Source organism: Lycorma delicatula, chromosome 1 (assembly GCF_047948215.1).
Source record: "Lycorma delicatula isolate Av1 chromosome 1, ASM4794821v1, whole genome shotgun sequence".
Lineage (NCBI taxonomy): Eukaryota > Metazoa > Arthropoda > Insecta > Hemiptera > Fulgoridae > Lycorma > Lycorma delicatula.
This window is the reverse complement of record NC_134455.1, coordinates 226,209,391-226,221,235: the sequence shown is the minus strand read 5'-3', so window position 1 is coordinate 226,221,235 and position 11,845 is coordinate 226,209,391. Positions and strand designations below refer to the sequence as shown.

Here is an 11,845-nt window from a genome sequence, read left to right as displayed (position 1 = left end):
TAAAATAAATTTTGCAATAAAATGAATCTTGACCCAAATTTGCAGTTAAAATTAAGTTCAACTGAACCAAATATCTCCCACTTATTTCAATGATGCAGCACCATCCTTCTCAATGAATTTTTAGTTCTCAACAATTTTGTAATCAATAATGAAAGTAAATGTATAATGTAATATTTTTTTGTTAAGTAAATAATTGCTTTTATAAAAAAAAAAATGATAAAAAAGAATGATATAAAAAAATTGTAAGATATAATTTTTTTAATAAAGTAATTACATACTTTAAAAAAAAGGAATTTTTTATTGCTTTATTATTCTGAGATATAACTGTATTATTATCCTAATGTCATATAACATATTTCATAGTTCAATGGTAAGCTATTGATCTGTAATTCAGAAGTACGGTACACAAAAAAAGTTTGAAAACCGCAAGTTATAGTAATGGAACATTACATCAAGGTCTGTCATTTCTTGAACCATCAAGATTGAATTTAAGTTTGTCTTATCTCTTTAGGTAAAATTTCAGAGATATTTTCAGTAAATGGGCAATTAATTGCTTGCTATTAATAATATTAAGGAATAAGTAATAACAGTAAGGAATAGTATGCAATAATAATGGTAAGCAATAACTAGACTTTAAACAACTTTTTTTAAACTTTTTAACACTTTTACCTTTTTCTGTTTCTTGATTACCTGTAAACACTTCAAAGTGGAATAACCAACTCCTTAAAATTCAAAAACTTACTTCAGAATACTTTTTTACTTACAAATCATAATTTTCCCTAGGATAATAATTTAACTTAATAAATATTTAAGTACTCTTAAAAAAACAAATAAAATACATAATATCAAACTAAAATATGTACAATATAAATTAAATTTTGTTACATAAAAATGCACAAAAACAGATAAATAAATATATAGTGGTAAAAATAAACAAATAGGACTACACTTTCTTCTTTGCTCTTATAATGGAGATATCAGGACTATGGAACAAATAATGTTGTTCTTTTTCAGGTACACTATAATAATCAAAATCTTTATCAAGTAACTTTAAAAAACTGTTCCAAATAGCTTTCTGCTTTTCACTATCTCTTTCTTCCTGGCATAATATTAATTCAGTTTTTTCACTACACAATTTTAAAGCTGTAGCAAATAAATCACTAAGAGACTGTAAAAAAATCACAAATTCAAAATATTACTGAGTAAATAAAAAAATGTATAAATATCTAAATTTAAGATTACATTAAAGAAAAGGACACTTACATAAAGCTGATAATCAATCAAATTCAATAAGCACAAGAGCTACAGGTAGTGCATACAAACAACTTATGGATTATTAATAAAACTATATCAGTAAGCCAAGTATAAACTGTCTTTTTAACCCAGAGTGTAATTGGATGAGTAATACTAATGAACCTTTACTAATGAGTCTTTTGGATGATATTCTGAGCTAATATCTTTGTAATAATTCCAGCATTTAACTCTTTAGAGATATTTAATATATTTTTTTTGAAAATTTATAATTTTTTTTAGGTGGTTGTGAAACAATAAATGTGTATGATTCTGTGGAAAATAAATTTTCACATGTATTTAAAGTTCATATCAATTCTCCAAAACTAATAAAAAAAATTACATTTTCCAGTAAAACATGTCCACATTGCTAACTGCCATCTTGGAAATACTCATGTAATTTCTAGGAGGAGTACAATGCTTGAAAAAAGAGCGAAGTGTAGTTTTCAAGATTTTTACTTCAATAATTAATTAAAAAAATATAAGTAACAAAAATCAGTCTGTAAACATGTAAATAAAATCAGAGTTGTAAGCTGGTTGCATGCATTATTAACATACGTTTTTGAAGAATAAGGCATTATAAGGCTTAGAGAGTGTTTTTTTTTTAAACTTACATTCTAAAAGTACAATTTTGACTACAAAAATTATTTACAGAAAGAAAATATGTAGTTAGCTTAGTTGTCTTGAACAGGTGTGAAACTGCTTCAATAAGTTAGTCTGTATAATGTTATTGAATAAGTTTGTTTGTATTCAGTAAGAGAATTTATATACAGGAACAATAAATATGATTGCAATGTAAAATAAGATTAAAAACTACCAGTAACTCTACCATTTGATCAAAGTAATATAATTAGCCACAGCAATATTTTTGAAGAAATTGAATTTTTTTTTTTTTTTTTTTCAACAGTCTGCTCTGATGTAAAATGATAAGCATTACAATTTTTATAACTTCTGGAGTTATAAATAAAATGCGCTGTCTGTTGTTGTAACATATGAGCTCTCATCTAACATTACTGGAATAAAACAGGGTCTACATTGGGTTCATTACAGCATATTCACTTAAATTAAATGAACGCTTTCCAGACATTCTAATAATGCAGATCACTTAAAAAAACAAATTAATGAATCTTCAAAAAAGTTGGGGGGGGGGGGGGGGGGTCAATTTTAGAATTTAATAATAAATTCAAAATCCAGACATTTGAAAAATAACACACAACCAAAAATACTAATTATACAGTTAATTTAATATTTTGTTCAACATCTACCAAGACTCATTCTATATAAACAATAATTTGTAAATTAAATAATAGACTATAGAGACCAGCAGAATGGTCAGAAAACCATAAAATAAAGTTCATTAAATAGCATCTGATAGCATTCAAACTGATTAAAAGTTACAAATAGCTCACTATTAAATTACCTGAAAATCTTCTTCCCATTTTCAAACTATTTACACAACTAACTCAATGGGTGCTGCTACCCTCCTCTCAAGGAGGAGTCGCATAAGATTCTTGGAAATTTCATTTTTGATGTTGAAAGTAAGTTCTTTATAATTTTTATTAATTTTAAAACAATAAGCCATTAATCAAACATAACTACTAAGAGCATGTTTGCACAATATGCAAATTCTACACAAAGAAAGTAAAAACCTTGAATATAATACAGTTTAAAAAAGGGGGAAAATATACACAAAATTTTATAGAGCAGTATTCAAATAAACAAGCAAAACACAGATCAAATATACTATTTAATTAAGCACTGAAAGATCTAGCTGCCTTAGATGAATACTGTCTGCGATAACCAAAGAAATAACTGGATTATATTCCTGCAAAGATGTGAAAGTTCATTTCCAGGTAGAAAAAAGAATTTTAACTAATGATTAATTATGACTAGAAAATCAAAAAAATTATAAAAAGAAAAATATGTCTGGTCTAATAGTAAAGTACCAAAGAGACCATTATAAATTGGAAATGAAAATTTTTTGCTGTTCAAAAAACTACTAAAGTAATAATTTTGGTAAAAAATCATGAATTCATAAGTGCTTTGTAGCAGATATATTCTGTCTCCAGTACAGAAAATGGAGGGATTTGTTTTATTTTTCCCCTGGCAAGGTTAAGAACAATGGTCTGTTCTGTCACCTATGGCTAATACAAAATAATTTTAAAATATACAGATGTCAGTTTCTGCTAAAAAAAAACAACCAAATAATCATTTTGACTTTAAAGAAGTAATAAAAAATTACAATATTTAAAAAACTAAACAAAATTAAAATAAAAACATTATTTAAATACAGAGATGTTCATAAATAATAAAATTATTGATAGTTATACAGATGTAGTCATATAGTTAATTATTGAGAGTATATCTTGGTAGTAACACTTTAAATGAATTGTATTTGGTAAGTTAATATAGTGTGGAAAATAGTGAGAAAACTATTCAACCTTATATACTGTTAATATTAATAAGCAGGACTCCTTCAAGGTTTTTTCTTTCTTCAACTTTCTTTTTAATTTTCTATAGAAAGCAGTGATGTACACATCTACTGGTAAGGTGAAAGTATACTGTATCTTAACATCTTGTGCATGCTGCAGTTTTGGCTGCATTAGTTCGGTATAAACTGCAATTGCATACATAAAGGTAATTAGAAGAGCCTTCATGAGATTCTATTTATCATCAAACGAAGAATTATACATCATCTTCTTTAACTGACCAAGTCTTCAGAATACAATGTGGCTTACCTAGATTATTTCCTTGTCCCAAGAATAGTCCAGAACCAATAAACCGTCCTAAATTCTTTGCCTGTTACTAGTACAATACTAGATCCTTGAATCATTACTGAAGGTATATCAGAAAAATTGGTTTAATAAAAATTCAAGGATTATAAACAATATAACTAATTATACTAAGCAGAACTGAGAAAAAGGCAGTGATTATCATACTAAATAATCAGATTTTCAGTTAGACATTCAGTAAGCCAAATGGTATATTAAAGCTTTTTAACTTTACATCTTGATACAACATGTAATTACAACTTTACAAATTAATTATCTTGTTGATATACAAAGGAAAATAGCACTGCTATCCAGTTCCTTAAGATACAGTTTCATTCAATTACATCAGATTCCTCGCTTAAAGCCATTCTTATTCTTTTGTAAATGATTAGATATATAAGCAAAAATAAAAAAAAAAACACAAGATCGGTCACATTTTAAATAATGCTACCCTCATCAAAGAATTCAAAGATATTAAGATGGCAACAGAAATTGTAAGGAAATGAGTTGAAAAGCATGTTGATGTTAATGGTGGGATTTTCAAACATTTATTGTAAATTATTACAAAATAAACCGCAGTGAGTAGTTTTTTAAAAGTAAATTTAAAGTATTTTAATTTTTCAAAGGTAAAATATTGTACTAAAAAAAAGTGTTTTTAATTTTTACAAACTCATAACATTTATCTATTAAGTTTTGTTTTTAATAATAAAAGTTGATTTTTTTTATAGATTTTATTACATCAATATTCTCAAAATTAAATTCTAAACAAGTCTTGATATAAAATTTACACATTTATTAATCATTTAACAGATTTATTGTACTTCAAATCTAAAAAAAGTGTGTTTTTCATCATAAATTTTTTCTGTTTTATGTTGGATATCTTGAACACTACAAGAAATACAGTTCTGAGACCTGATTTATTAGATTTTTCAGATCAAAAACATAAGACAAGTTTACCCCTTATATAATACTTTAAAAATTTCAGTATGACCTCATTTCACCATGGACCTGACATTCAGACAAAATTTTTCACCAGCTGAAACTTGCTAACAAAGTGTTTTCAGACAAACTCTTATGCTTGTAAGAATTTTTTTCTTAGTTCAAGCTCTACAGTCAGTTCCCAAATTATTTACCTTTCCACTTGAATATACCCTGTATTTAATAATTTTATCGTAGACAATCATACCTACACTTTTTTCTAGAGAACATAAAAAAATTAATAACTGCACTGCAAACACTAAGCCATTTTTCAGGGATACATTAGAACTAATTTTTATAAATTGAAATAAGCAAAACTCTTTTATATAAAGTTATATACAAGGTTGAGTACAAAAGAAAGGTTGAATTCACAAGCAAGTAAAGCTTGGCCATTTTTGGTGAAATTAAATCTATCCCAGCTGCTGATGAGGGTACTTAGCAATTGTGTTTTCACTTTTTAATAAGAACAATCCAAAAAGTTGTAAGATTTATGAGTTGTTAACAGTATATTATAATAATAGCGTATTATATTGCTTGAAACTTCTGGGTTGTAATGCTCTACAGAAATAGGAATTTAGTTTCTTCAGTTCAACAGCACGCAAAGTAATAGAGCTAACATTTTTCCGGTTCTTGTGACCAAATTTCTTCAAAATTTTTTAATATCAGAGGAGAAGCAAAAGGAATTTATCTTTTTTTTTATAAGTATCAATATCTTTTCAGAGTAATTTCCAGTTTGCAAGGTTTTTTGGTTATTTAAAAAAAAAAAAAAAAAAAAGAGAGAGAGGGGAGAGAGAGAGAGAACTCACACTACTGAATTACAACTAAAAACAAAATGGTATATTCTATTCAAAAGAACATGAAATTAGTAACTAAATACTATATTAAAAAATAAATCTCTTTGCAGCCTATGATAATAAGTATGAGACATCATCAATATATGAAATAAATTTTGCAGCCAAAATAAATAACCTTTGATAAGTGAGCCTTACTAATCTTTATATATAAGTTTATACTTTCCTGCTACAATTAGACACATACATACTTAAACAAAAATTATAAGAGTTAAAATAAAGATAATTACGCTGAACTAAAACCTGACAGCAGGTGGTTTAGAAGCTAGCTTTCCATACACCAACTGACTAATCAATTTAATTTAAATTTATACTACACATGGACTCATCTTTTCAGTTAAAATAGTTACTTTATTTGCATTATTAGATATGGCAACAAATCACATAGCTTACAGAATAACATTTTCAGAATCTGAACTATTGTAATAAAGACTGGAGATTTTACAGATTAATAAACAGAATTTGTTCCTTAAGTTTATATTCTGTAATGAACAGAAACATAAGTATAAAAAATAAAAAATGGAGATTCAACAGATTAAGCAACAGAATTTGTTTCTGAAGTTTGTATTCTGTAATGAACAGTAACATAAGTATAAAATTAAATATAAGCCTTTTACATGACATTAATCACAATATAGAAACTTTAAATGCAGCTCATAAAAACCTTAATCTCTACACACTTAAAATGAAATTTACAAACATATTAAATATGACAAAAACAACATATTACACAGAACAACATATGGTATTGAATATACAATTCAGTACAAATCATTGTTAAAAACTTCATGGCCTAGAATATGTAATGATTACAAGGAAGAAGACATATTTAATGGTGATGAAGCAGGACTTTTTTTAACATGGTTCCTGATAAAACATTAAAATTCAAAGGAGAAGAATGTATAGGTAATTTACGATTGAAAATTAATAGCAAATTAAAACTTATTATTAGAAATTTAATAGTCTTGAACAATTTTCATGAATCGCTGTATGGAGAAAAGTATGCATATTATTAAATAAATTTAATTTGATAAGGAATGATTTATGTAAAATTAAAAATGTGTAAACTGTTATGTATCTTTATTAAAAAAAGAAACGTGTTTAAAATCATAGATTTATAAATTTTAACCAATATGTATGAAGAGTAAGACAGTTATATCCAATTATGATACTGTTCCACAAACAGGTGCTGCTGCCCTAAATGCTGATAGATTAGTCATACTCACCAATTTGCTTAGAGAATGAAGCAAAGTTCACAGATATGCATGATAAAAGATGTAAATTACAATATTTTCACATATTTGCAAATATTCAAGACTGAAAAGTAAAATTCTTAAATTTAGGAAGTATTTATATACACACACACCTCTGAATAATATACACAGTCAGCCAAAAGCAGTAAGTCAGGTTGAAACCAATCATCCACTGAAAAGTTATGGCTCCATTTCAATGGTTTTGACACAGCTTTGCCACCTTTATTCTGCCATAAATCTTTATTGGCCATGATATTATATTCCAGTAAAGGCAATATCTCAGGTAAATCTGTCATAACAACATCAGCGCTGTAAAAATTTTAATGATAAAATTTAAATATTAAAAAGAGTAATTTTAAATGTGGTTTAAATTTTGTATTTAAAACTTAAGTAAATATGAATGATATTTTGTAAATTTTTGTATAAAAAGTTAAGATAACAAATTTTTTTTTACATATGAAAACCTGGGCACATAATAAAATATTACTTATGGTTGGTATTCATCCATAAATAATATTTTATTCCAGCATAAAAAAATCAAAAAACGATAGATATATAATATAACAATAAATAAAAAATCATATATGGAAATAGCGCCACTGAAGAAAATCCACACAACAATCAACTACACTTATGAAACATATAATGAAACTAGTAATCAGTTACAAACAAACAATACAAAAACATTTTTCATGTTTTTAATAAGTCAATTCACTATTTTTAACAAGTGAAATATGTGTTGAAGTGATACAGGTATATGGTTAGAATCAACCTTTTGTTTGGGAGTTTGATAACTCAAGTAGTAGTCAAATCAAGTTAATTTAAACCTAATAGTTTATTGGTACCCCAATCACCATTCGGTTGTCGGGTTCTAATTAATAACATATTCAAGACAAGCAATCCATGAATGTAACAGTTATATAAACAAATGTTACCCAAATAAGGGGTAGCAGATCCCAAAAGACCAAAAATCTACAAGTTGTACTTTATATCAGAAGACTAGATAAATTTGCTTACCTAAAGACACTGAAGACATTAATCATTCAATAAGTGTAACATACAAATTATAATTTTGTTAATGAATTTTAGACATTTGTAAAATGCAAATTTATGTCTTATACAGCTTTAAAAAAATTTCATTTTTCTTTTAAGTGAGACACTGAAAGTGTAGTATTTCATACCTTGTCAGCAACACAGGCACATAAAACATTTTTTCTTATTGAGGAGACTATCATAGCACTAAAATACATTATTAAACAATATCCATTTAAAATGAATTTTGGTGAAAGTATTTCCATTACTAAATGAAGTAAGAACCATACAACACATCATTTCCCACAAAAAAGAAAACGCCAATTTATATCTTTACACTGTCTAGTGTAGATGAATGTAAAATATGAGGTATGAGTGACATTAGTTAATTATAACTCAAGAGTTAATTGCTTTGAGGGTAATACATGTTTATTAGACACCCAGTCCCTGTGATTCAAGAGTGAGAATTTCCCAATTGTTGGGTTAAATATCAAGTAATATTAATGCAGTAGCTGTGATTCACAGGGCTTGGCGTTATGCAACATAATATTGTGTTAGACTCGTTAATGGGAAAAACATTTCAATTTTGTTGCCAAGTTTTGCAAGGCATGCTTTATTATTATTAAACGGAATGAGTATGCTATTTTCACGAGTGATTTATCTCTTTTGTAAGGTCACCCATGACTGTTGAATTATGGCACCCAACAAACACATCTGCTTTAATAAAATTAATACTGTAGGTGTTTCATTGTTAATAAGTGCCTTAGATAGAAGTCCTAACACTTTTCTATACAAAAACTAGATTTTGCCTGCAGCTTTGCTCATGTGGATTTTGGATTTGTACCTAGAATAAGTTTTCAAAACAAAAACATTAGACTTTTATTAAAATTCTATCATAATTTAGAGGTTTATTTTTAGTGGGCATACTGGCAAATTGGTGTATTTACATTGGTGAGGATTTTTGTCTTGTCAAACTGTTTCTAGTGGTTGGTTTTATCCAGCGAATGTTTATACATTACAAACTTTGTTGACCAGTGATGTTTAACATTCAGGGACGATGGGCTCTTTTAGGTAGGTGGAAAACACTAAAAAAATTGAATTCAGCACTTCTAAGCAAAAACTACATTAATGGTTCTCCCTTCAAGTGCAAGAATGAGAGTTAAGAGAGCTCACTCTTGAACAGGCCACATAAAACTGTTCATGAGTAAAGCAATATTCCTGTAGGTAAATTCCTACCAGCTGGTACTTGATAGTTATGGAAAAACATAGCTTTATTGAAAACTGAAGTTGTTTGAACTTAAAAGGATATTTTGATGCTGTAAGAGGGGTTTTCAGAATAATCACAGGCCCCTCTAAGTCACAACAACTTAGCTGTGTAGCCTTGATCACATTTCTACAGAGGGCTTTTACTTGTAATATGGTGCCACTGCACAGTTTTGGTGAATTGGGTTTTTGAAATGGGGTAAAATATGTGCCTTTTTGTTTACAAAGGAAAGTCTAAATACCAATTTTCCCTACTGCAACACCTTTGGCTTATTAGTTTCATGAAAAACTTGCACCTCTAAATTGGATTTTTGAAAAACGATGAAATACGCACAATTTTATTTTTAAAAGCCTATATAAATATTAAATTTTACAACTGCAACACTTCAGTTCCTGAAATATAGAATTTTCATAAAAAAACTTTGCCTTTCCCTTTGCCATCACCAAATATATAATTTTTCTTACATAGCGAAATGAAACTTATTTTTTACATAAATGCTGACCCATTATTGTTAAAAAAACAAATAATTTTACATTATCAAACTAAAAATTCTGTTGAGCCATATTTTATGTTCTCTAGTCAAAGACTGACCAAAGGAATAATTAAAATGATTTCCTAATTTGATATGAGCTTATTTTTATTTCATTTTATTAATTTATGTAGTTAACAAAATATCTTGAAGTAACCTGAAACTTCATTAATTTATAAAATTTAAGAGTGTAATGTTTAAAAAAAATCGAGTGAAACAAGAGTAAGTACTAGCCAATCATTTTATATTACAAACTTGGGTAGAATCAATTGGTTTTGTTTAACAATTTGTCCTTTCTACATTTAAATATTTAACCTGTGTGCAAGCTAAATCAATACCTTGCTAATGTATATGAAGTTCCAAGGTTTTATTAAGACCTGAGAAAAAATAATACAATTACGGTGCACTATTTTCTAAATATCTTTAATATAGTCTCAATACACAGTAATTATATGTATATATATATTCATAACTAAAATGGTAATTTCACTGGTTTTTAAAACTATTACTATAAAAGTAAAGAATTAACCAAACCACTATAATTTCTCAAAAAAACTTGTCATACTTTCCAATTCAACTTACCCACAACAAGCAGCTGTCAGACCAACACAACCTAAACCAGCACCAAGCTCGATAACCCTCATTCTCTTTAAATTAAGTTTATTTTTATTTGATAATGTTTCTATGTATTTTGATAAGACAATTGCAGCATCCCAGACGACACAACCAACATCGCCCATTTCTTTCTGGTGGATTCTCAGGGTAGTATTTATTGTTTCCAGTTGAAGTTCCCTTATAAAATCTCCTGTCATGACAGCAATTATCGACAAGGATGTAATTATTTAGTTAAGTAACAAAATAAGTTAGTAACAACAAAAAATTATTCAGATTAATATGTACGTTGATCTGATTTTAATTGTATAAACAATTTACTAATTATAATAAAGTACACCAAGTATATGAATTATATGATTATTTTATAAAATAATTCCTTAAAATGGTCAATTTCACTTACAAACTGTCGGACTGTTGCCGGTATTAACTTTAGCCATTCCGATTAATAAGGTTATGTTTATTTGGGGTCAATGTGAGAGCTTATTTGACAAGTCCACGTGTAGTGTAATATCCATTGAAATGTTAATCGTTGTGTAAGTGCTCCTGAGATAGTAGTGCATGTTTGCGTGTAATTTATTTCAATGCTTGAAGGGGAAGAGATTTATTGGCCTTTGAATAACCGAATATGTTTAAGTAAATCGTACATTCCAAATTGTTTTGGCATATTGCTCGTATTTTTTTTTTTTTTTGTGTAAACGGTTGTTGATGTAAGTAATTTTGATTATTGTTTGTATTAACATGATTTATTTTAGCAATTTAAAATAAATCATACCTGTACGTTAATTCATTTTTGTGATTTCTTAGTATAGCGTTAAATATCTCTATCTGATTTGTTTTTATTTTTTAATTTATTTACCATTCGTAATTTTTTTATATAGTTAAAGCTGAATTGTAAGTTATTCATAATTATGTGTTTTTTTAGGTGGCAGATTCCTTGCTTCATTTCTCACTATTCGTTTCTATTTCCAGCTCAACTTTTGAGTTCTTAAAAGTTCCCATTTTCTTTTAGATTGTCTATAATTTTTAATCATTTCTACCCTTTCTTCCAAGAATTTTCTACTGATTCTTCAAACATTGTTATGAACGATACTTTTCTTCTCACTATATAGTCTAACCATTCAACCTTCCCATTCTGATGAAAAGCCCCTATTCTAGTTGTTTTTCTACTTGAACATATGACAGACACTAACAAACTTTCTTTATCCTTTTATGCAGTGTTCATGTTTTATATCTGTAAAGATTTATTCATTAGCTGCAGTATT

At 27.5% G+C, this 11,845-nt stretch overlaps 2 protein-coding genes across 5 annotated transcripts in view; one reads left to right on the top strand and one right to left on the bottom strand.

Annotated features, from left to right (window-relative positions):
* Positions 1-309: 309 nt before the first annotated feature.
* LOC142329319 (protein N-lysine methyltransferase METTL21D-like) lies at positions 310-11,108 on the bottom strand. 2 transcript variants are annotated; one of them, XM_075373811.1, is made up of 4 exons: positions 10,984-11,108; positions 10,551-10,773; positions 7,257-7,452; positions 310-1,168 (listed from the first exon to the last, which is right to left on the bottom strand). In XM_075373811.1, exons 2-4 carry the CDS (start codon positions 10,706-10,708, stop codon positions 944-946), a joined length of 579 nt encoding a protein of 192 aa, XP_075229926.1. In that variant the 5' UTR covers positions 10,709-10,773; positions 10,984-11,108; the 3' UTR covers positions 310-943. The 2 variants fall into 2 exon arrangements, with proteins under 2 accessions (XP_075229926.1, XP_075229918.1); XM_075373803.1 differs by lacking the exon at positions 10,984-11,108 and having other exon boundaries at positions 10,551-10,780.
* A 42-nt stretch (positions 11,109-11,150) lies between these two features.
* The window catches only part of Mpi (mannose phosphate isomerase), a 45,452-nt gene continuing 44,757 nt past the window's right edge, over positions 11,151-11,845 (top strand). For all 3 annotated transcript variants that reach the window (XM_075373777.1, XM_075373785.1, XM_075373795.1), the window contains exon 1: positions 11,151-11,290. The gene's annotated coding sequence lies outside the window, so the exon portion shown is untranslated. The remainder of the gene's footprint in view (positions 11,291-11,845) is intronic.

What these genes read in the sequence shown, in the direction of transcription:
- LOC142329319 (XM_075373803.1), bottom strand. Translation starts at nt 10,780, where the DNA reads ATGACAGGAGATTTTATAAGGGAACTTCAACTGGAAACAATAAATACT. An exon ending in CTGACAGCTGCTTGTTGTGG is followed by an intron (nt 7,453 to 10,550) that starts GTAAGTTGAATT and finishes AAATTTTTACAG; the next exon opens with CGCTGATGTTGTTATGACAG. An exon ending in ACTGTGTATATTATTCAGAG is followed by an intron (nt 1,169 to 7,256) that starts GTGTGTGTGTAT and finishes ATTTTTTTACAG; the next exon opens with TCTCTTAGTGATTTATTTGC.